General features: G+C 37.8%; 1 protein-coding gene across 1 annotated transcript in view; it reads right to left on the reverse strand.

Annotated features, from left to right (window-relative positions):
- Window positions 1-27,093, reverse strand: part of MCF2L2 (MCF.2 cell line derived transforming sequence-like 2) — a 257,039-nt gene that overhangs the window by 151,941 nt on the left and 78,005 nt on the right. Inside the window, exons 4-6 of the mRNA XM_047100288.1 lie at window positions 23,160-23,250; window positions 20,472-20,591; window positions 189-305 (exon numbers count right to left, since the gene is read on the reverse strand). Of these exons, the coding sequence (XP_046956244.1) occupies window positions 189-305; window positions 20,472-20,591; window positions 23,160-23,250 (328 nt within the window). The remainder of the gene's footprint in view (window positions 1-188; window positions 306-20,471; window positions 20,592-23,159; window positions 23,251-27,093) is intronic.

Raw genomic sequence — 27,093 nt, forward strand, 5'->3', positions numbered from 1 at the left:
AGGTGAAGGTAGTCAGCAGGACAAGCCCAGCCTTTTCCCTTCCGCCCCATTTCTCCCCTACCTGTGGCTTAGAAAAACCAACCTTCTGTATCTTAGATAGTCATGGGCAATGACTGCCCAACTTTAACTGCCCTGCCTACTGCAAAATAAGGAAAAACAATAAAAAGGGCACATAAGTTGGTACTTACAGTTCGATGATTTATCCACTGACTATGGCGATATTCCAAAGTTCCCCCTAAGTCTTCTGTCAGTTGGCTTTTGTCAATGTAGCCATGAAGGTCAGAGACAGAGTTTAACATAATGATCTATAGGGGAAAAATTAATATATTCCTCACAGATAATTAAACAGTAGCTCATCTAGATTCTGTTGTTATTTAAACAGTACTTGAACTTTGCCTGACCAGGAATTTAACACACAAAGAGTTAATACAAATAGCAGAGAAACATTTTTTTAAATATAATTTACTCTCAAGTTAGCTAACATACAGTATATACAGTGTGCTCCGGGCTTTGGGAGTAGATTCCCATGATTCACCACTTACATACAACACCCAGGGCTCATCCCAATGAGTGCCCTTCTCAATGCCCATCACCCATTTTCCCTTCCCCACCGCCTCCTCCCATCAACCCTCAGTTTGTTCTCTATAGTTAAGAGTCTCTTATTAATTGCCTCCTCTCTGTAACTATTTTTTTCCATTCCCTTCCCTCATGGTCTTCTTTTAAGTTTCTCAAATTCCACATTTGAGTGAAAACATATGGTATCTGTCTTTCTCTGACTGCCTTATTTCACTTAGCATAATATTCTCTAGTTCCATCCACATTGTTGCAAATGGCAAGATTTCATTCTTTTTGATTGCTGAGTAATACTCCATTGTATTTATAAACCATGTCTTCTTTATCCATTCGTCAGTTGATGGACATTTGGGCTTTTTCCATACTTTGGCTATTGTTGATAGGGGGGCTATAAACATTGGGTTACATGTGCCCCCATGAATTAGCACTCCTGCATCCTTTGTATAAATTCCTAGTAGCAGCAGAGAAACATTTTATAGCCCCTTTATTTTTTTTTTTTATTTTTTTTTCAACGTTTATTTATTTTTGGGACAGAGAGAGACAGAGCATGAACGGGGGAGGGGCAGAGAGAGAGGGAGACACAGAATCGGAAACAGGCTCCAGGCTCTGAGCCATCAGCCCAGAGCCCGACGCGGGGCTCGAACTCCCGGACCGCGAGATCGTGACCTGGCTGAAGTCGGACGCTTAACCGACTGCGCCACCCAGGCGCCCCTTTATAGCCCCTTTATATTTAATCCCCTTTAGGTGAGGAATACCAAAGGGTTGTACAATCTGTGACAAAATGGTGACTTGGTTCAGGGGACTCAGTTTTAAGCTACTTAGAAGTCGGGTCTTACTCTAGGTGAAGTTTTGTCGAAAGTTTCCAAGCTAAAGCCTACTCTTCAGCCACAAAATCAAGTGCCATATTGAGACCTAAAATTCTGCAATGAGAAGCCCAATAAGGGGTAGGCTGGTGAATATCAAAATAAAATTAGAATACAGGACCTATTGAGAAGTATGCATTAAAAAGATTTACTACACTGATGCCTCCCGTGAAGAATGTTAATGTGCCCCCAATGTATCCAGTATGGTGGAGATTTGGATGTAATAGGGAGTGGGTTTTTATAAATTAACAATGTGGCTGATGAACAAACCCATGCTGATGAACAAATGCCCACACACCTAGAGGAAGCTGACTCATTCCAAGTTGTCCTTTTTTACTCCACTACAGTGGCTCTGACCAGAACATCATCCTGGTTCTCTGTTTCAGGGACCCCCTGCTCACTCCTAAAGAGAAACAAGGACTCCTCACTCCTATTTCTAAAATATGTCCCCTTTAAGCTTTTAACTTAATGACCTTCTATTTCTTCACTCCTTGTTTAATTTTTTTTTTTTAAACTTTTTTTTCAACGTTTTTTATTTATTTTTGGGACAGAGAGAGACAGAGCATGAACGGGGGAGGGGCAGAGAGAGAGGGAGACACAGCATCGGAAACAGGCTCCAGGCTCTGAGCCATCAGCCCAGAGCCCGACGCGGGGCTCGAACTCACGGAGTGCGAGATCGTGACCTGGCTGAAGTCGGACGCTTAACCGACTGCGCCACCCAGGCGCCCCACTCCTTGTTTAATATTTTGAAAACTTGGTCAGAGGACATAAGAATATAGGCTTCCAGGGGCACCTGGCTGGCTCCGTTGATGCAGCATGTGACTCTTGATCTCTGGATTGTGAGTTTGAGCCCCATGTTGGGTGTAGAGATTACTTAAAAATAAAATCTTTTTAAAAAGGATATAGTGTTTCTTCTATTATTATATAGTATTAGTCAAATGCTAAATCCACTTCAGAACTAAAAAAAAATATGTTAGGGCCCAAAGCCTATAGGTGAAAATTAAAGCGATTTACTCATTCAACAAATATGTATTGAACTTCTAATAACTGCCAGGCTCTAAAGGAGAACACAGAACAACAGGCCCTGCCTCAAGTCACTCATGTTTAGTAGGATTTGGTTACTACATATCACTGTTACCCTGCCTTTCTCCTTTTCTTCTGAAAAGGAGTTTGGGAATTTTACCTATTTACTTATTTATTTATTTTTATGTTTTTTTAAAGTAAGCTCTACGCCCAATGTGTGGCCCAAACCCACAACCCCAATATCAAGACTTGCATGCTCCACCAACAGAGCCAGCCAACCACCCCAGGAGCTTGGGAATTTTAAAAATTACATTTATAAAATGAGAAAAAGTTGGGGGGGGTACCTAAATCCATCTATGCCTTTCCTTCCTAAAACTTGTAAACCACTTTTAGGAGTTGCAAAAATATCTTTCTAAAATTAGAAATTATAGGACACAAAACAAGAAATTGCCAATATATTTTGCTTCTTGAGACAACTGCTATGGTAATACTTGGATTTTTTTTTAATACCAATATGGAACGTTGCATTAGGCAGAAATAACTTTGCCACATAGCCTGGAGTTTTAACAGATCCTGCTAGGCTGCACATTTTCTGTTCCACATAACTGAACAGGAGAGGGAGGCATGTGTTCCATGCTTGCTAGGACTCTGCCATGTCACCTTTAGCTACAGAGGACCAAGAGAAATTTTAAACTGACAGCTAAAAGTGAAAATTAGAAATGAAAGAAAGATATTAAAGGATTCAGTACTGCTAAATATTGATCTGCAAATTGAAAGCAATCCCAATCAAAATTATAGCAGACTTGCTGTAGAAATTGAGAAGCTAATTCTAAAATCTATACAGAAGTGCAAAATACCATTTTGATAAGTGATAAAACCATTTTGAAAATGAATAAAGTTTCAAGACTTACAAACTGCAGTAATAAAGAATGTGTTAATGGCAAAGGGCAGCCAAATAGATCAGCGGGATAGACTAGAGAATTCTGAACTAGACTCACACAAATATGGTCAAGTGATTTTTTAACTCTTTATTTTGAAGTAATTATAGTAGTTATAGTAATTATGAGATAATTTAATAATTATGGGTTCACAGGAATTTGCAAAGACAGTACAGAGAGGTCTCATGTACCTTTCACTCAATCTCTCCCCTCTATGGCTGCATCTTACATAATTATAGTACAAAACCATATTGATATTGGTGTAATGCGTATGTTTAGCTCTATATCATTGTCTCACATCTGTAGATTTGCATAACCACCAGCACAATCAAGATACATAACCATTTTATCATTACAAAAGTCTCCCTTGTGCTATCCTTTAAAGTCACACCCCACCCCCAATCATCTCTGAACTTTGGGAAACACTAACCTGACTTTTGACAGAGGTGCAAAGTCAATTCCATGGAGAAATAATTCCATTTTCAACAAATAGTGCTAAGACAACTAGATGTCCGTATACAAAAAAAAAAAAAAAAAAAGGAACCTTAGTTCGCATCTCATACAAAAAATTAACTCAAAAAGCATCAGAGATCTAAATGTAAAACATAAAACTTGGAGAAGAAAACATAAGAGAAAAATCAGGAGAAAATTTTTGGGTTAGGTAAAGAGTCCTGAGATACAACACCAAAAACATAACATATAAAAGAAAAATTGATAAACTGGACTTCGTCCAAATTAAAAGCATTTGCTCTGCAAAAGACACTGTCAGGAGAATGAAAAAGACAACCCACAAACTAGGAGAAAATATTTGCAAATCACGTATCTGACAATGCATTCATATCTGCAAAATATAAAGAACTCTTGAAACTCAACAATAAAAAAATACAATTAAAAATGGGCAAGAGAATTACTATTCACCATACTATTGTAAGTCCTAGCCTCAGCAGTCAGACAACACTAAGGAATAAAATGCATGCAGATCGACAAGGAGGAGGTCAAACTTTCACTCTCTGCAGATGACATGATACTCTATATGGAAAACCCAAAAGATTCCACCAAAAAACTGCTAGAACTGATCCATGAATTCAGCAAAGTTGCAGGATATAAAATCAATGCACAGAAATCAGTTGTATTTCTATACACCAATAATGAAGCAATAGAAAGAGAAATCAAGAAACTGATCCCATTTACAATTGTACCAAAAACCATAAAATACCTAGGAATAAACCTAACCAAAGAGGTGAAAAATCTATACACTGAAAACTGTAGAAAGCTTATGAAAGAAATCAAAGAAGAAACAAAAAAATGGGAAAATACTCCATGCTCATGGATTGGAAGAACAAATATTGTTAAAATGTTAAAATTGTTTAAAATCGATACTACCCAAAGCAATCTACATATTCAATGCAATCCCTATCAAAATAACACCAGCATTCTTCACCAAGCTAGAACAAACAGTCCTGAAATTTGTACGGAACCACAAAAGACCCTGAATAGTCAAAGCAATCCTGAAAAAGAAAAACAAAGCTGGAAGTATCACAATCCTGGACTTCAAGATGTATTACAAAGCTGTAGTCATCATGACAGTATGGTACTGGCACAAAAACAGACACTCGGATCAATGGAACAGAATAGAGAACCCAGAAATGGACCCACAAACGTATGGCCAACTAGTCTTTGACAAAGCAGGAAAGAATAGCCAATGGAATAAAGACAGTCTCTTCAGCAAGTGGTGCTGGGAAAACTGGACAGCAACATGCAGAAAAATGAACCTGGACCACTTTCTTACACCAGACACAAAAATAAACTCAAAATGGATGGAAGACCTCAATGTAAGACAGGAAGCCATCAAAATCCTCGAGGAGAAAGCAGGCAAAAAACCTCTTTGACCTCAGCCATCGCAACTTCTTACTCAACACGTCTCCAGAGGCAAGCAAAGACATGAACTATTGGAACCTCATCAAAATAAAAAGCTTCTGCACAGTGAAGGGAACAATCAGCAAAACTAAAAGGCAACCAACGGAATGGAAGGAGATATTTGCAGATGACATATCAGATAAAGGGTTAGTATCCAAAATCTATGAAGATATTATCAAACTCAACACCCAAAAAGCAAATAATCCAGTGAAGAATTGGGCAAAAGACATGAATAGACACTTTTCCAAAGAAGACATCCAGATGGCCAACAGACACATGAAATGATGCTCAACGTCACTCATTATCAGGGAAATACAAATCAAAACCCCAATGAGATACCACTTAACACTTGTCAAAATGGCTAACATTAACAACTCAGGCAACAACAGATGTTAGCAAGGATGCAGAGAGAGAAGATCTCTCTTGCACTGCTGGTGGGAATGCAAACTGGTGCAGCCACTTTGGAAAACAGTATGGAGGTTCCTTAAAAAATTAAAACTAGTACTACCCTACGACCCAGCAATTGCACTACTAGGTATTTACCCAAGGGATACAGGTGTGCTATTTTGAAGGGACACATGCACCCCAATGTTTATAGCACTGCTATTGACAATAGCCAAAGTATGGAAAGAGCCCAAATGTCCATGAACAGATTAATGGATAAGGAAGATGTGGTATATGTATGTGTGTGTGTATATATATATATATATATATATATATATATATATACACACACACAATGGAGTATTACTTGCAATCATAAAGAATGAAATCTTGCCACTTGCAACAACTTGGGTGGAACTAGAGGGTATTATGCTAAGTGAAATTAGTCAGTCAGAGAAAGACAAATATCACATTACTTCACAAATCCTGGAAAGAAAAGTTTTTAAAAAATGGGCAAGAGGACTTCTGACAAAATGGTGGAGTAGGAAGATTCTGAGCTCACCTCATCCCACAGACACACCTAGGTAATAACATCAGTGTACCTGACACAGAAAACCCAAAGACTGTCAGAATAGACTTTCCACAGTTAATAGAGAGGAGGCCACACAGAAGGAGCTAGGAGGGGCAGAGATGCAACTGGGAACCAAACTTCCCAGGGGAGTTAACCACTTCACTCAGATGTGAAATTTAAGATACAAAACAGATGAACATAAGGGAAGGAAAGCAAAAATAATATAAAAGCAGGAAGGGAGACAAAACAGAGGAGACTCTTAAATGTAGAGAACAAACTGAGAGTTGTTGGAGGGGTTGTGGGTAGGGGGATGGGCTAAATGGGTAAGGGGCATTAAGGAAGACACTTGATGGAATGAGCACTGGGTGTTATACATAGGGGATGAATCACTAGATTCTACTCTTTTTTAAAATTTTTTTTTATTTTTGAGAGAGAGACAGAGTGTGAGCTGGAGAAGGGCAGAGAGAGAGGGAGATGCAGAATCCAAAGCAGGCTCCACGCTCTGAGCTGTCAGCAAGGAGCCCAACGCAGGGCTCAAATTCATGAACCATGAGACCATGACCTGAACTAAAGTCCGGCCCTCAACCAACTGAACCACCCAGGTGCTCCTGGATTCTACTCTTGAAATCATTATTGCACTACATGCTAACTAATTGGATGTAAATAAAATAAAACAAAACAAAACAAAACAAAAAAACAAAATAAAATAAAATAAAAATAAAAATAAAAAAACAGAGAAAGAGGAAAACCATAAGAGACTCCTAACTATAGAGAACAAACTGATGGTTGCTGGAGGGGAGGTGGGTTGAGAGAATGGACTAAATGAGTGATTGGCAGTAAGGAGGGCACTTGTGATGAGCACTCGGTGTTATATGTAAGTGATGAATCACTAAATTCTACTTTTTAAACAAATACTACACTATATGTTAATTAACTTGAATTTAAATAAAATCCTGGAAAGAAATTTTTTTTAAAAAAATAGGGCAAAAGAACTTCTGAAAAAATGGTGGAGTAGGAAGATCCTAAGCTCACCTTGTCCCACAGACACACCTAGATAACAGCCACATTAGTGTACCTAGCACAGAAAACCCAAAGACTGTCAGAATGGACTTTCCACAGTTAATAGAGAGGAGGCCACATAGAAGGAGGTAGGAGGGGCAGAGATGCAACTGGGAACCAAATTTCCCAGGGGAGTCAACCACAATCAGCAGCAACACCATAAGCATGGAGAAGAGAGAGGACCAGACCCCATACCAGGCACCCCAAGCATAGGGGACCTGAACTGGGAAGAAAAGTCCTATAATATTTGGCTTTGAAAAACAATGGGGCTTAACTTTGTGACTTTGTACAATCAGTAAGGGTTAATTCCAGGTACTTTAAAAATTAGCAGGCTTGGCTCCAGGAGAGACAGAGGGCAAAAGGAAACAGAGTCTCTACCCTTTAAAGACCATCAAACCAACAACCCAGCTGAGATACAGTACAGAAAAGCACCTGGGGTATATGGGAAGGAGATTTATTTAGTAATTTCCCTGCACTGGAGGGGGAAGGATGTATGGGTGACTTTTCCTAGAACAAAAGACCTGGTGGGCGCCATCTCCCCAACCCCTACCCCAGCCAAGATAGCCAGACACCTATGGGAACCAGCTCAAATACTCCTCCATAGCTTGCTAATACCACACATGCCACTCCTGCATTCTCCTGCAGATCCACCTAATCCAACCTACCTCACTCCACAGGCATCCCTCCAAAATGGCTCCTGCCATGACACATCCTGCAAGCAGCCCCTAGCAGGGACCAGTGCCACACCAAAGTGACTCCTGCCCTGGGGAGAGGGGAAGATAACTACACATATTAGTGTGACTACAGTCCCAGCAGATGGGACTGGGGGCAGATATCTGGTTTGACAGCCCCACCCACCAACCACCCTCTCAGGGGCTCTCACAGGACCTCTTCATAAGGCTACTACTTCAGAAGCAAGAAACTTAGCTGACTTTCCTAACACATAGAAACACACCCAGGGAGTTAGATAAAATAAAGAGATAGAATTATGTCCCAAATGAAAGAACGGGACAAAACCACATCAAAAGAGTTAAATGAAACAGAGATAAATAATATGCCTAATAAGAAATTCAAAGTAATGGTCATAAAAATACTAACTGTACTTGAGAAAAGAGTGGAGGATCTCACTGATATACTTAACAAAGAGATAGAAAATATCAATAAGAACCAACCAGAGAAGATCCTGGATGGCTCAGTCGGTTAAGCGTCCGACTCTTGGTTTCAGCTCAGGTCATGATCTCAGGTTTGTGGGTTCAAGCCCCATGTCAAGATTGTCTCTCTCTCCCTCTCTCTCTGCCCCTCCCCACTCACTCTCTCTGTCTCTGTCTCAAAATAAATAAATAAACTTAAAAAATAAAAATAAAAAAAGAACCAATCAGAGATGAAGAACTAAATAACTAAAATTAAAAACACACTAGAGGAGGGGCGCCTGGGTGGCTCAGTCAGTTAAGCATCCGACTTCAGCTCAGGTCATGATCTCACAGCTCGTGAATTTGAGCTCTGCATCGGGCTCTGTGCTGACAGCTCGGAGTCTGGAGCCTGCTTCAGATTCTGTGTCTCCATCTCTCTGCCCTTACCCTGCTCATTCTCTCTCTCTCTCTCTCTTTCTCTCTCTCTCTCTCTCTCAGTCTCTCTCTCTCAAAAATAAATAAACATTAAAAAATTTTTAATATACTAGAGGTTATCAATAGCAAATCAGAGAAGGCAAAAGAACAGATGAATGATCTGGAACACAGAGTAATAGAAAGCAACCAAGCTCAATAGCAAAAAGGAAAAAGAATAATAAAAGCTGAGAATAGCTTAAGGAAACTTAGTGACATCATTAAGCATAATAATATTAGCATTATATGGATCCCAGAAGGAGAAAAGAGAGAGAAGGAGGCAGAAAATTTATTTGAAGAAATAATAGCTGAAAACTCCCTAAATCTGAGGAAGGAAACAAAAACCCAGATCTAAGAGGCACGGAGAGTCCCCAACAAAAATCAACCCAAAGAGGTCTACACCAAGACATATATTAATTAAAATGGCAAAAAGTAGGACAAAGAATTTTAAAGGCAGAAAGAGTAAAGAAAACACTTATATACAAGGAGAAACTCCATAAGACTATCAGCTTGTTTTTCAGCAGAAAAGCAGGCCATAAGGCAGTGGCATGATATATTCAAAGTAATGAAGGAAAAAAATCTACAACTAAGAATACTCTATCCAGCAAGAGTACCATTCAGAACATAAGAAAAGATAAGAGTTTCCCAGAAAAACAAAAGTTAAAGGAATTCATCACCACTAACCCAGTCTTATAAGAAACATTAAAGGAAATTCTTTGAGTGGAAGGAAAAGGCCATAATTAGGAGTAAGAAAATTATGAAGGGAAAATATTTCACAAGTAAATGCAAACATAATAAAAGTAGTAGATGAATCACTTATAAAACCAGTATGGAGGTTAAAACAAAAAAGCAGTAAAATCAATAATATCTACAGAAATCAGTCAAGGCATTCACAAAATAGAAGGATGTAAATTACAACAATTTTTACATAAAATGTGGAAGGTGGGGGAGTAAAAACGTAGTGCTTTTAGAATGGGTTCAAACTTAAGTGACCAACAACTTCATATAGACTGCTCTATGCATAAGATGTTATCTATGAACCTAATGGTAACCACAATCACACACACACACACACACACACACACACAAACCTGTAATAGACACATAAAAAAAAACAGGAAGGAATCCAAGCATATCAATAAAGAAAGCCATCAAACCACAAGGGAAGAGAGCAATTAAAGAAGAAAGGAATAGAGAAGAACTACAAAAACAACTGTAAACCACACAGCAAAATGGCAATAAATATGTATCTATTAACTATTACTTTGAATATAAATGGACTAAATGCTCCAATCAAAAGACATAGGTTGACTGAATGGATAAAAAAGCAAAACTTATCTAAATGCTGCCTATAGGAGACTCATTTCAGAACTAAAATCATAGGCAGATTGAAAATGAAGGGATGGAAAAACAATTACCATGCAAATGGAAGTGAAAAGAAAGCTGGGGTACCAATAATTATATCAGGCAAAATAAACTTTAAAACAGACTGTAACAAGAGACAAAGAAGGACATAATGATAAAGGGTACAATCCAATAAGATGATATAACATTGTAAATATTTAGGCACCCAACATGAAAGCACCTAAGTACATACAGCAACTATTAACAGACATAAAGGAAGAAATCGATAGTAATACAATAATAACAGGGGATTTCAACACCCCACCTAGATCAGTGGATAGATCATTCAGACAAAAAGCAACAAGGAAACAGTGGCTTCGAATGACACATTGGACCAGATACATTCAAAATATTCCATCCCAAAACAGCAGAATACATTCTTTTCAAATGCATAAGGAACATTCTCCAGAATAGATCACATGTTAGCCACAAAATAAATCTCAATAAATTCAAAAAGACTGAAATCGTATCATGTATCTTTTCTGACCATAATGGTATGAAAGTAGAAATCAATCACAAGAAAAAATTTGGAAAGAACACAAATACATGCAGGCTAAATAAACTGCTACTGAACAATGGATAGGCCAACCAAGGAGCCAAAGAAGAAATCAAAAAATACATGGGGACAAACAGAAATGAAACTATAACAGTCCAAATCTTTGGGATGCAGAAAAGCTGTTCCAAGAGAGAAGATTATAGTAATACCTCAAGAAACAAGAAAAGTCTCAAATAAACCTTACACTAAAGGAGTTGGAAAAAGGACAAAGTCAGTAGAAGAAAGGAAATAATCATGAGAGCAGAAATAAATGAAATGGAGACAAACAACAACAACAACAACAACAGAACAGAACAATAAATGAAATGAGGAGTGGTTCTTTGAAAAAAATAATCAAAATTGTTAAACTTTTAGCCAGACTTGGGGCACCTGGCTGGCTCAGTTGGAAGAACATGTGACTCTTGATAATGGGATCATGACTTTAAGTCCCATATTGCATGAAGAGAAATAAACATTAAAAAAAAAAACCCTTTTACCCAGGCTAGTCAAAGAAAGAGATAGAGAAGACTCAAATAAATAAATAAAATTAGAAATGAAGGAGGAGAGGGGCACCTGGGTGGCTCAGTCGGTTAAGTGTCTGACTCCTGGTTTCAGCTCAGTTCATGATCTTGCAGTTCCTGTGTTCAACCCCTGCATCAGGCTCTGCACTGATGGCATGGGGCCAGCTTGGGATTCTCTCTCTACCCCTCCCCTGCTCATGCACACTCTCTCTCTCTCAAAATAAATAAATAAACATTAAAAGAAAAGAAATGAAGGAGGAGAAATAGCAACTAACACCACAGAAATAACAAAATATTATAAGAGAATTTATTTAAAAAAATATATGCCAAAAAATTGAACAACCTAGAAAAAAAAACAGATAAATTCCTAGAAACATATAACCTTCCAAAATTGAATCAGGAAGAAATAGAAATTTCGAACAGACCAATTACTAACAATGAATTGAATAGCAATTTAAAAAAAAATCCCAGGGCACCTGGGTGGCTCAGTTGGTTAAACATCCAACTTCAGCTCAGGTCATGATCTCACAGCTCATGAATTCAAGCCCTGCATCGGGTTCTGTGCTGACGGCTCAGAGCCTAGAGCCTGCTTCTGATTCTGTGTCTTCATCTCTCTCTCTCTGCCCCTCCCCCCTCTCAAAAATAAATAAACATTAAAAAAAAATTTTTTTAATACCAACAAAGAAAAGCCCAGGACCAGATGGCTTCACAGGTGAATTCTACCAAACGTGTAAAGAAGAGGTAATACTGATTCTTCTCAAACTATTCCAAAAGACAGAAGAAGAAAGAAAGCCTACAAATTCATTCTATGAGACCACCATTACCCTGATACCAAAACCAGATAAAGACATTACCAACCAATACTCTACAAACCAATACTCCTGATGAACATAGATTCAAAAATCCTCAACAAAATATTAGTAAACTGAATCCAACATTACATTTTAAAAGGTTATTCAGGGGCGCCTGGGTGGCACAATCGGTTAAGCATCCGACTTCAGCCAGGTCACGATCTCACGGTCCGTGAGTTCGAGCCCCGCGTCAGGCTCTGGGCTGATGGCTCAGAACCTGGAGCCTGTTTCCGATTCTGTGTCTCCCTCTCTCTCTCTCCCCTCCCCCGTTCATGCTCTGTCTCTCTCTGTCCCAAAAATAAATAAACGTTGAAAAAAAAAATAAATAAAAGGTTATTCACCTACAAGCAAGTGGGATTTATTCTGGGGATGCAAGAGTGGTTCAATATTCCCAAATCAAGCAACGTGATACATCACATTAATAAGAGAAAAGATAAAAACCCTATGATCACTTCAATAGATGCAGAAAAAGCATTTGACAACATACAACACACATTCATGATAAAAACTCTTAACAAAGTGGGTTTAGAGGGAACATACCTCAACATAATAAAGGTCATTTATGAAACATCCACAGCTAACATCATACTTAGTGGGGAAAAACTGACAGCTTTTCTCTAACATCAGGAACAAGAGAAAGATGTCCAGTCTCACCACTTTTATTCAGCATAGTGCTAGAAGTCCTAGCCACAGCAATCAGACAAGAAAAGGAAATAAATGGCATCCAAATTGGTAAGGAAAAAGTAAAACTTTCACTATTTACAGATGACATGATACTATATAGAGAAAACCCTGAAGTTACCACCAAAAAACCACTAGAAATAATAAATGAATTCAATATGGTCACAGGATGCAAAATCAATATACAAAAATCTGTTGCATTTCTACACAGTAATAATGAAGTAGCAGAAAGAAAAATTGGTAAAACAATCCCATTTATAATTGTACCAAAAATAATAAAATACCTGGGAATAAACTTAACCAAGGAGGTGAAAGACCTGTATTCTGAAAACTATAAACCACTGATGAAAGAAATTAAAGATGACACAAATGGAAAGATATTCCATGTTCATGGATTGGAAGAACCAATATTATTAACAGGTCCATATCAAAATACCAGTAACATTTTTCACAGAACTATAACAAATAATCCTAAAATTTGGATGGAACCACAAACGACCCCAGATAGTCAAAGCAATCTTGATAAAGAACAAAGCTAGAGGTATCACAATCACAGATTTACTACAAAGCTGTAGTAATCAAACACTATGGTATTGGCACAAAAACAGATGCATAGGTCAACAGAACAAAGCAGAGTTCAAAAATAAAACCACAATTATATAGTCAATTAATCTATCACAAAGGAGGCAAGAATAAAGAATGGGAGAAAAAGTCTCTTCAACAAATAGTATGGGAAAACTGGACAGCTACATGCAAAAAAATGAAACTGGCCCACTGTCTTACACGATACACAAAAATAAACTCACAAATGGATCAAAGACCTAAATGTGAGACCTGAACCCATAAAATTCCTAACAGAAAACATAGGCAATAATTTCTTTCACATCAACCACAGAAACGTTTTTCTAGATATGTCTCCTGAGGCAAGGGAAACAAAAGCAAAATTAAACTATTGGGACTGTCTCAAAAAAACTTTTGCACAACAAAGGAAACTATCAACAAAATTAAAATACTGAATGGGAGAAGATATTTGCAAATGACATATCCAGTAAGGAGTTAATACCCAAAACATATAAAGAATTTACGTAACACCAAAAAAATCCAAATAATCCAATTAAAAAATACTCAAAAGACATGAACAGACATTCCTTCAAAGAAGACATACAGATGGCAAACAGACACATGAAAAGATGCCCAACATCACTAATCAGAGAAATGTAAATCAAAACCACAATGAGATATCACCTCACACCTGTCACAATGGCTAAAATCAAAAACATAAGAAACAAGTATTAGTGAGGATGTGGAGAAAAAGGAACCCTTGTGCTCTGTTGGTGGGAATGCAAACTGGTGCAGCCACTGTGGAAAACAGTATAGAGGTTCCTCAATAAATTAAAAATAGTTACCATGTGACCTAGTAATTTGACTGCTGAGTATTTACCCAAAGTATACGAAAACACTAATTTGAAAAGATATACACACTCCTATGTTTATTGCAGCATTATTTATAATAGCCAAATTATGAAAGCCACCCAAGTGTCCAATGATAAATAAACGGATAAGAAGAAGTGGTATATATATACATATATACACACACACACACAATGGAATAGTACTCAGCCATAAAAACAATGAAATCTTGCCATTTGCAACAGCATGGATGGACTTAAAGGGTGTAATGCTAAGTGAAATAAGTCAGTCAGAGAAAGAAAATACCATATGATTTTACTCGTATGTGGAATTTAAGAAACAAAACAAAGAAAAAAAAGACAAAAAACAGACTCTTAAATACAGAGAACAAACTGGCGATTTCCAGAGGGGAGGTGGGTAGAGGGGTAGGTAAAATAGAAAAGGAGAATTAAGAGTACACTTATCATAATGAGCACTAAGAAATGTATAGAATTGCTCAGTTATTATATTGTACACCTGAAACTAATACAGTACTGTATGTTAATTATACTAGAATTTTTAAAAATAAAATAAAAATTTTTAAAAACACTGAGCATGTAAAATAGTTTTTCTCTGTTCTCTTAGCTACTGCGTTTGTCTATTTGGCATCATTTCATCACAGGGCCAATTACATTAACTATACTTTCTTATTTTCTGCATTCTCAATGCTCTGGCATTTTTGGAATGGAGAGAGAAAGTCTCTCCCAGGGCTAGCCCATTCTTAGAAATAAAAAAGGACTCAGAGGGAGGAAGTGTTTTGTATGCAAACCAACTGATCCAAAGCCCATATCCCCAACTACTTCCTTATCTAACCTTCACACACCAAGCCAATATTTCACCTGTCCTAAATTATCCCAGAACCAAGTATCAAAAGACTAGAGACTGCCCCTAGCCCCCAAACCCACTGGAAGTATTCAAACTAGCCAATCCTAAGTTATTTACCCTACCCTGCCTTGTTTTTCCTGTGGAAACTCCAATAAAGTCTCTGGCCTAGCTTCTTCCTGCTTCTGCCTCCTGACCAAAACCTGGTGCTTCCCCTGTGACTCTCCATGGCATGCAGTGACCCCCATCTCATTTCCTTCTCATTTCCTCCTGTGGGTGTACCAACTTTACCCACTTGGGTGGCTCAGTCAGTTAAGCGTCTGACTTCAGCTCAGGTCATGATCTCACAGTTCCTGAGTTTGAGCCCCATGTTGGGCTCTGTGCTGACAGCTCAGAGCCTGGAGCCTACTTCAGATTCTGTGTTTCCCCTTCTCTCTGCCCCTCCCCCACTCGCGTGTGTTCGATCTCTCTCTCTCTCTCTCTCTCTCTCTCTGTCTCTCTCAAAATAAATTTTAAAAAATTTTAGGGCGCCTGGGTGGTTCAGTCGGTTAAGCAGCCGACTTCGGCTCAGGTCATGATCTCGCGGTCTGTGAGTTCCAGCCCTGCGTCAGGCTCTGTGCTGAGAGCTCAGAGCCTGGAGCTTGCTTCAGATTCTGTGTCTCCCTCTCTCTCTGACCCTCCCCCGTTCATGCTGTCTCTCCCTGTCTCAAAAATAAATAAACGTTAAAATATATATACTAAAAAAAATAAATTTAAAAAAATTTTAAATGCCCTACTAAATGTGCCTATAGTTTGAGTGACTGAGAGATCTTTAAAACTACAACCCAGCAATTGCACTACTAGGTATTTATCCAAGGGATACAGGTGTGCTGTTCTGAAGGGACACACGTACCCCAATGTTTATAGCAGCACTATCGACAACAGCCAAAGTATGGAAAGAGCCCAAATGTCCATCAATGGATGAATGGATAAAGAAGATGTGGTATATATACACAATGAAGTATTACTCGACAATCAAAAAGAATGAAATCTTTGTCATTTGCAACTACGTGGATGGAACTAAAGGGTATTATGCTAAGGGAAATTAGTCAGAGAAAGACAAATATCATATGATTTCACTCATATGAGGACTTTAAGAGACAAAGCAGATGAACATAAGGGAAGGGAAACAAAAATAACATAAAAACAGGAAGGGGAACAAAACGTAAGAGACTCATGGAGAACAAACAGAGGGTTACTGGAGGGGGGATGGGAGGGGGGGATGGGCTAAATGGGTAAGGAGCACTAAGGAATCTACTCCTGAAATCATTGTTGCACTATATGCTAACTAATTTGGGTGTAACTTGAAAAAAATAAAATTATAAATAATTAAAAAATAAAATAAAATAAAATAATAAAAGTTGATTTTAAGTTTAAAATTGAAAGAATGATGGGTGAAAACTCAACATACATTATCACATACAGAAGTAGCTAAGACATAGTATCAAGATAAGGTAGATGGTCCTTCTCTCCTTAGTATAGATGCACTGAATGAACAGGAGGGCATAAATCACATATGTATATGTTTACATATTATCTCTTTGAGAGGTATATTTTATGTACAACCAGAGAAACACATATGGCATTTGATCAAATGCTCCTAACTCCAAACCTTTTTGAGTGACAAGAAACAATTGACTAGTCTTTATATCTCTGAAGGGGAAGAAGCTTATGAGGATTATGAAAAGTTCATTCATTTCTTGTAAGTCACCTATTCCACAATGTTAATTGTTACTCGGTTCAGGAAAACAGAATAAGAAACTCATGGCTCACAGTACTCTTAAATACTCAAATATTTCAAAATAAGTATTTAAAATAGAACAGGAAATACATTTTCTGTCTGGTTAACACCCAAAGTATAGGGAGAAAGTATTTTAGGAAATTTGATTAGTAATACAAAATGAAACCAAAAGAGGGAAAATGAGAGTTAGAAAAAGAAATAGAAAAATCCCTTATCTGAGATGGTCAGTTTTCACTGGGATGGATAAAATATTTTCTCAGAGCAATTTCAATTAAAGAGGTTTTTTAATTTGTTTTGAACTGATAATATATGTATGAGATAATAAATTCAAACAGAATAAGAATCTACCTAGATAGAAAATAGTCTTCCTCTCACCCCTACCTCCAGACCTCCAGTTCTACATCTGGAAGGCAACCACTTCAACCAGTTTCTTGATATCTTACACAACCTTCTCAAGCTGACCTATGCAAATACAATTACATACATGCCCCTCCTATTTTATTCAAATGAAAGTATACTATCCATACTGTTTTCTCCTTGCTCTTATCCCCACTGAAAAAATATGTCTTAGATGACTTAAAATGTATTTATTTCTTTATTTTGCCACCTACTATTGTAACTTACTTTTTACTGAAAGTATCTTGCATTCATGATGGATGCTTTCTGACTTTTGGCAAACATTTTAATTTTAAACATTAAATTATTTTTTACATGAAAATAATGTGAAGTTTCCCCCACATGGGATCACTGATGATGACCTAAAACTTAAGGTATCAGTGTGAACTCTCTAATTCCTTGAATAAATACATATATTCATATATGTACATAAGGGAGAAAGACATACATGTTATATCTAATGATAATAAATAAGGGAGAAGGGAAAGTTCTAGCTTATAGTAGAAGACCAACTTCTGATTAGTACATGTTCAGGGAGTGTAGCTGGGAAATCATTATTTTGCAATCAATTTAATAAATATTGTTCTAGGCAAGAATTATCAATAGATATTAAATATTAAGTAGATATTAGATATTAAATATAGAGAAGAATCTTTTGAGGAGCAGGATATTTGTATGGTCTTAGAGTGTTTCTCCAAAGATCTGTATTAGTTGCAATGGGAACATAATACATTTGAGAAATTGGACAACACCTTGACTAAGGGGTCAAAATAATGTTACTGATGAGGGGGTAGATGAACACTGTGTGTCTCCACATGTGATGCCATGAGAAAGACATAACATCACTTAAGTAGTATTTGAGCTAGGAATGCATAACCTGGATCAAATCCTGAGAGATCATCACATGAGCCTCAAATGAGGTAAGTTTATTTTTTAAGGGATTATATTCTCTAAGACTGCTAATGTCACAAAAGACAAAGAAAGATTGTGGAAATGTTTCAGATAAAAGGAAACTGAAGAGACATGACAACTATATACACTGATTCTAAACTAGATCCTGTATATAAAAATTCAAATATACATATCACATACATGTATAATACATACATTTATATACCTTTATATGTAAATTTATCTCTATATATTACAAATAGAGATAAATATACATATTTCTATATTAAAGAGAGAAAAAGAGAGATGTATATGTCTATAGACATATATAATAATATAGAGACAGAAGCAAGTAGTAAATAAATAATAAAGCAAATGGGGATTAAATGTTGAAATAAGTGAATGAATCTGGGTAAAGGGCATAATATGTCCTTTGTACTAATCTTATTTTTTTCAAATGTTTATTTTATTTATTTTCCAGAGAGAGACTGAGAGAGAGAGAGAGAGAGAGCACACAAGCAGGAGAGGGGCAGAGAGAGAGGGAGAGAATCCCAAGCAGGCTCCGTGCTCTCAGTGCTCAAGGCAGGGCTTGAACCCACGAACCATGAGATCATAACCTGAGTCTCAACCAAGAGTTGGATGCTTAACTGACTGAGACACCTAGGCACCCCAATCTTACTTTTGAAATTTTTCTGAGATTGAAATTATTCCAACTAAACAAAATATAAAACCAAAACTATGTATTAGAAACTTCTCTGTCACTGTATATTCATCTTACCTACTTTCCCCTTTTTTGTTTTTCCTTTTTTGATTGAGATATAATTTACATCAATAAAATACACAGATTTTTAAGGTCATAAGTCAATTAGCTCTGACAAGTGTATACACACATGTAATACCATCCAATCAAGATATACATTTCCCTAGAAAGTTCCCTTGTGCCTCCTTCCAATCAATTTTCACTACCCTTTACCCCTAACAGCAGCCACCATTGTGATTTTCTAACACTATAGCTTAGGTTTGCCTCTTGTTAAACTTTGTATAAAAAGAATCACAGAACATACACCCTTTAGTGTCTAATTTCTTTCTTTCAAGAGAATATTTTGGAGATGTAGCCATGCTGTTATATATATCAATACTTCATTCTTTTTATTATTTTATACTTCATATTCACATCCGTTATGTGAATATGCCACAATTTCTTTATCCATTCACCAGCTGATGGACATTCTTGTACATGTCTCTTTGTGGACATGTGTTTTCATTTTTCTTGGTTGGGTCATAGGTTAGGTATATGTTAGTTGCCACCTGTTTTCACTAGGGTTATATCATGACATCACTTTTGATGGCTACAAAGTATTTAATTGATTGTGTAGACCATTATTTATTTAACCACTCCCCTGTTGTTTGTCATTATGGTGTTTCCAAGCATTTATCATTACAAACAATTTGGCAATGAATATCATTGTATATGCAGATTTATGCACATGTGTGAGAATATCTATAGAATAACTTTCATAGGAAGGTCAAAGAGTGTGTACACTTTAATTTTTGATAAATGCAGCCAATTAGTCCTTCATATCGATCATTACCAACTTTATTCCAATCAGTAAAGTATGAAAGTGGCTGTTTCCCCCATATCTCAGCCAAAATTACAGGTAAAATTTTTAACCTTGCCATTTTAATTTGTTTTCCTTTGATGAGTATCACATGTTGGTTTTATTTTTATTCTATAGTTAACTACATTTGTGTCACTCCATGTATTAGACCCTTATTTTCTTTTACCCATACCCTTACAATATCCCTTCCTCTTTCTACTTTCCACAGTCTTGAGCACCATCTTCAGATTATATAACTCCAATACCACATTACCCAAGTCACTCCCCAACTGAAAAACCTTCACTGATCCCCACTGCCTACTGAATGAAATCCAGACCTTTTATCCTTACATTGAAAACCTACTCCATGTTTTCTATTTTTTTCCTTCCAAACACTTATCCTATATATATTCCAACAAAAATGGGGCTTCCCCAGGGACCTCACATAAAGTGTGTGCTTCCTGCCTCCATGTCCTTACACACGCTGTTCCCTCTGCCCAGAATGCCCTCCTCTCTCTGCCTGTGGAGTCCTACCTTCCTTAGAAACTCAGCCCAAATGCCATCTTCTCCACAGGCCCTGACCAAAAGCAGACAAGATGAAAAGTAATGCTTACCGGCACTTTCATTTTAAATTCATCTCGATAATACTTAATGCCAATGTCAGTGAATGTCCTCTGGATAAAGCGAGATGGACGAAGGATGAATATAAGCTGCAAATTTCCTGGAAATGCTACCTGGAAGGATCATGGAAAGTGTCAGGGCAACTGTCACATCCATTGGTCTCCTTTTGCCCAAGATCACAGAAAGGAAAGTTGAAGTAGACACCAGAGATGCCAAAGAATTAGAATATACATTATAGAATTTCAGAGCTGAAAGAGATAATATTCGAGTAATACAAACCCCTCCTTAAAAATCATACCAAATCAAAAAACCAAAAAATTTCTGATTATAAAAGTATTTCACACTCCTTACAGAAAAAATTCAGAAAATGATGAAAGTATACATTAAGAAAAGAAAACCACCAAAACCACCCATGATCTCATAGCCATTTTTAATATTTCAATCTAATTACTTACAGGCTATTTTCTCTGCTGAAATATCTTTCTCATGGTTGAACTCATACTAGACATATTTTGTAACTTGCTTTTTTACTTAATATTATACCATGAGCTTTTATTTCTGTTATTAAAAATTCTTTGGAAATATTATTTTTCATGGGTGTGCAATTTATTTAACCAATCCCTTATTGCTAATGATTTAGGCCTTTCCATACTTTTATCATTATAAATAATACTGAAATGAACATCTTTATTCACATTTGAAACATTTTCTTAGGATAATTTCCGAAAAGAATTATTGACTCAAAGACTTAGTATTTTAGATGGTTCCTGATGCATATTATTGCCAACTTGTTTTCAGGAAGCATTGCCTTCATCTTGAGGCAAGGTCCTAAGAAATAAGATAACTCAGATTCATATAACAATTTAATGGCACAAATGAGATTCCAAGTCTCCAATTGCTCGTGGCTTCCTTTTCTTCTAGTGGTTCCCCAAAGCAACCTCCCAAGGTGTTTGTTAAAAAAAATAATCTGGTCTTTACCCTGAAATATTCTGATTCACTAGAACTGGGATGAAGTTCACGTATCTATTTTCAACAAGCACCTGACAATTCTGATTAGAAGCCAGGTTTGGGGATCCCTGAACTACAGTGTCTTTTAGGCATAAAGTGATAATGTAATTCTTGAACAAATTAGGCTCAAATATTAGATTATTCAAGATTGTCAATGGATCCTGGGAAACTAGAATTCTCTTGAGGTCAGTCCTCTAAAATAGTCATGGGCACTGTCAGGTGTCTAAATCCTCAGAGTATGGACCACAAAATAAATCCTGTAGCCAAACTAAACCAAAGGAACAAAACAATCCGTGCACAAAGTGAAGGAAGTCTTCCTTTCCCCCATCTTTGAAATGCAAGCTCATAGGGGCGCCTGGGTGGCTCAGTCGGTTAAGTGACCGACTTCGGCTCAGGTCATGATCTCACAGCCCGTGAGTTTGAGCCCCGCGTCGGGCTCTGTGCTGACAGCTCAGAGCCTGGAGCCTGTTTCGGATTCTGTGTCTCCCTGTCTCTGACCCTCCCCCGTTCATGCTCTGTCTCTCTCTGTCTCAAAAATAAATAAACGTTAAAAAAAAATTAAAAAAAAAAAAAAAAGAAATGCAAGCTCATAAACAGAAGAAGCTTTTATTTTGTTATGTCATAATAAGACAAATGGGCTGAGACACTATTTGTGTTTCTGGCTAAGGCTCTAGATGTGAGACTCTGTAATATGTGTATGTTTGCATGTGTGACTGCCTTTGTAAGTAGGCCTAAGTGAGGTTACAAATGTCCCTCTCTCATCCCAGCCTCTACACACACATTACCACCCTATTATCTTATCCTCTTCATCCAGTCCCAACTGCCTTAGGCAACCCGTGCTTTCGTGAAAATGCTGGTATGGCTGCTCTGAGGTGTCTGCCTGCTCATGTGGTTGAATTCCCTGGTCTCAGGTCCCTAAGGAGAGAAAGGATACATCTACTTGCTGAAAGGCAACACAGAGAGAGCAAAATCAGACTGATTAGATGGAAAAGGAAATTCATCCAAGGTTGTACAATTTCATACCAAAAGCAAGCACACGTCGTATTTTGTCTGGTTTTTCCCATGTCTTTCAATATGTGAAAAACTAATTTGAATACTGAAATGAAGACTGGCTTACACTGGGTGACCCCTCACCCCACAAAGCAAATCCCAAGACAAGGATCTGGGCATAGAGTTTATTGAGGAGGTGATCCCAGAAAACATAGTGAAGGAGTGGGGGAAGATGAGAACGTGATAACTAGAGAGCCAACATATCAAGGGGGGCACTGCTGTGAGCAAGAAGGTCTGGATCCTCTGAGATACTATGTGGTACATATCTCAGAATTGTCCCACTGAGGGGGGTGCAGAAGCTGGGGTATTTATCTATCAATTCCCATAACTCAATAGTTGGTCACTCCTGGGGCATTAACTTTCCAGCACTCCTTACCTGCCCCTCTTCAGTGACCAGAGAGATCAATAAGGTAGATTCAGGAAGCTTTGGACATGCTCAGGAATTGTCTGCAGTGACCTGCAGGTAGGTGGCAGAGGGGACATGGATGTGACACACAGCCTCTGCTACAGAGACCTTCCCAAAATTTTGCATAAAATAATTGCCTTTTCCCTGTGACTTCGACATGAAATACTTGAACAATTTAAATTACTTTTATAATAACATCACAAAAATGAATATTTACAGCTATTCGTGTCAATGATGCTTTTATGGAGCTCCACTTGTCCCTTCGTCGGTCAATAACAATGACGAATCCAATGCTGGCAGCCTCCACACTGCAAAAAAAAAGGGTGGTCTGTATCAGAGACCTGGTGAGACACATGGGTTCTGGGTGGCTCCCTCAGTAGTACATTCTACAGCCTCTGGCACTCCTGGCTCATGTGTAAACATACGCATTGTCCTTCCCTAACAAAGGAACCAACTTCCTCTCCTTAACTCAGCCTGGCAGCCTTAACAAAACAGAAACACTTGGCATCTCAGACCCTCTCAAGGGCTCTGTTTATGGTTGGCAAGTGTCTGAAATACCCAAGGAGCATATGTGCTCATACCAGAAGGAACATGCACGTCAGTTAGGCATCACACGTCCCAGTGTATGCTGAGGACTTCAAGGTTGAGCTCTGCTGTCTTTCCAACTCCCAAAACTGACATTCATGGAGCTATCAATATGCTTCCATAGGAGTCAGTCCTAGAGGTGTTCAGAAATAATGCATGTCTGTGGGAAAAACAACCCCCTTCTAATGCCCGGTTATACACAGTCAGCAAATTATATCCACTGACAAATCATATCTTCACTAAGAACCAAAGGATGTTGTTTGGCCCCTCCTAAGTCCCCACAAAATTCTTTTAAGCTGAAGTCCCAAAAATGAAAACATGTTTCTTCTCTCTCCTTTGGAAGGAACTATGATACACAGGAAAGAGCAAAGGATTGGATTCTAGTAGCTCAAATCCTAGTGCTGCCACTTATCAGCACTGTGACATTGGGGAAATCCTCTAACCTCTCTAAAACTCAGTTTCCCTCTCTGTAAAATGGAAATAACACCATCAATAATGAAGTCATTAAAAGCATAAATTCTGAAGCCACACTGCCTAGGTTTGAAGCTTGAATTCCAGCATTTATATATTGTGTATGGGGATGGAGAGAAGAGTTACTTAGCCTCTATAGTTTCTAAAATGTCCCATTTGTAAAGTAAGAACAAAAATAGTACCTATTTGTATGTCCAATGTGAGGATTAAATGAGTATATATAAAAAAATACATAAAAGGCTCAAAATAATGCCTGGTACTTAGCATATATACATTGTATTTATACTAATATTATGATTATTTCTTATGTGTTTGTCATGGTGATGAAAAGAGATCAAGTACATGAAAAGTAGGTGGTCTCTAGTAAACCTTTAATAACTTCTTAATATTGGGTAAACAATGAGCTTTACCCTAAAACAGTGCCTGTATGTGAATAAGGCAGAAGATCTAAGCAAATACCGTAAGAAAACACAAGTTTTCTTGTGTTTTATCACAGTTCCACTATGACCCAGGTTCTCCCACTGGGAACATTTCCCAGGACACAGTACAAGGAGGGGTGTTCTCACTGTGTAAAAGAGGAAGAGACTGGCGATTATGGAAGCAAAAGTAGCCAGAACTTGAGGAGGGTGGCTGCGAAGAAGGAAAGTCTCAGAGAGGGAACCCCAGAAATCTTCATGGAAGTTCTCCTTTAATGCTTGGCCAACTCCAAGGCCCCACTGTTTCAGGCAAGATTCCAGGAGGCTGACAGAGAACAACAACTACACATGTGAGAACTGATGAAAAGTTGTAAAGTTTAAATAGTTCTGGAGAAAGATAATTGGCATTGGGCCCAACAAGAATAGACAGAATTTGATGAGCACTCTGGGCCTTCAGTTGAAACCCTAGAAAGGCCATACTCTAGGATAAATGAAACATCATAGGAATTGTGATTAAGGCTACACTCTAGGAGTAAGGACAAAGCAGAAATGGACTGGCCCCCAAGAAAACCTAAAACCAGGCCTCAAAAAGATCAAGGCGATCTACCAGTAATTTAACTTTCTGACAGATTGAAACTCAGTGCTCTCTGTAAATAGATACACCTCTACAACATATCATCTACAATATCCAGGGTAAATTAAAAAATTAATAGAAGTCCAAAAAAACAAGAAGAAAACAATAATTAAGAGATAAAATGGTCAAGAACTATAGACTCAAAGATATTCCTGGTTTTAGCAGACAACAACTTTAAAATAATTATGATCAATATGTTAAGAAAAATAATTATGATCCATACACATAGACAAAATGGATTAAAAGATGCATTATTTCAGCTGAGAATCAGAAACTATAATAATCAAATGAACTTCCTAAAATTACAAAACGCCAGGGGCACCTGGGTGGCTCAGTCAGTTAAGAGTCCGACTTCAGCTCAGGTCATGATCTTGTGGATCGTGGGTTCAAGCCCCGCATCAGGCTCTGTGCTGACAGCTCAGAGCCTGGAGCCTGCTTCGGATTCTGTGTCTCCCCCTCTCTCTCTGCCCCTCCCCCCCCCCTCTCAAAAATAAATAAACATTAAAAAAATTACAAAACACCAATATTTGAAATTAAGAACTCATTGGATTTGTTTAACAGCAGCTTGAACACAGCACAAGATAGGTGAAACTGAAAACATCACTGAAAATACTCAAACTGAAGCACAGAGAGGGGGAAAAGAGGAAAGAATATAATGTAATAGAATGTAAAAGAGAAGTAGAACATGAACAGAAACAATATTTTAAAAAAATAACAATGAAGAGTTTTCCATATCTGATCAAAGGCATCAACTCACAGATTCAAGCAGCTCTTCTAATACCAAGCAAAATAAATACAAAGAAAACTTCATCCAGGAATATCAGAGCCAAGTGGCTCAAAATTAAAGATAAGAAGAAACGCAGCATTTGGTGAAAAAAAAATATTAACTCCAGAAGATTCATGTTAAAAATTATCACTGACTTTTCAAAAAAATTACAGAAGCTACAATCCAATGGAATGTTATCTTTAGAGGAGTAACCTGAAACAAATGACCCATTTAGCATCCTACACCAACTGAAAATTCATCTTATTTTTTTATTTTTTATTTTATTTTTTTTTCATATATATAATTTATTGTCAAGTTAGCTAACAGAGTATACAGTGTTCTCTTGGCTTTGGGAGTAGATTCCCATGATTCATCACTTACATACCATACCCAATGCTGATCCCAACAAGTGCCCTCCTCAATGCCCAGCACCCATTATCCTCTCCCCCCTCTGCCCTCCCCATCAACCCTCAGTTTGTTCTCTGCATTTAAGAATCTCTTATGGTTTGTTTCCCTCTGTTTCTAACTATTTTTTTCCTTCCCTTTCCCCGTGGTCTTCTGTTAAGTTTTTCAAATTCCATATGTGGATGAGAACATATGATACCTGTATTTCTCTGACTGACTTATTTCATTTAGCATAATACCCTCCAGTTCCATCCACATTGTTGCAAATGGCAAGAGTTCATTCTTTTTCATTGCCAAGTAGTATTCCATTGTGTGTGTGTGTGTGTGTGTGTGTGTGTGTGTGCGCGCGCGCACGTATTACACCACATCTTCTTTATCCATTTTTTTTCAATATATGAAATTTATTGTCAAATTGGTTTCCATACAACACCCAGTGCTCATCCCAAAAGGTGCCCTCCTCAATACCCATCACCCACCCTCCCCTCCCTCCCACCCCCATCAACCCTCAGTTTGTTCTCAGTTTTTAAGAGTCTCTTATGCTTTGGCTCCCTCCCTCTCTAACCTCTTTTTTTTTTTCCTTCCCCTCCCCCATGGGTTTCTGTTAAGTTTCTCAAGATCCACATAAGAGTGAAACCATATGGTATCTGTCTTTCTCTGTATGGCTTATTTCACTTAGCATCACACTCTCCAGTTCCATCCACGTTGCTACAAAGGGCCATATTTCGTTCTTTCTCATTGCCATGTAGTACTCCATTGTGTATATAAACCGCAATTTCTTTATCCATTCATCAGTTGATGGAAATTTAGGCTCTTTCCATAATTTGGCTATTGTTGAGAGTGCTGCTATAAACATTGGGGTACAAGTGCCCCTATG

The sequence above is a fragment of the Lynx rufus genome, unplaced genomic scaffold, assembly GCF_022079265.1.
Source record: "Lynx rufus isolate CCGP_SWC_20201006 ecotype Redwood Valley unplaced genomic scaffold, mLynRuf1.p SCAF_5, whole genome shotgun sequence".
NCBI lineage: Eukaryota > Metazoa > Chordata > Mammalia > Carnivora > Felidae > Lynx > Lynx rufus.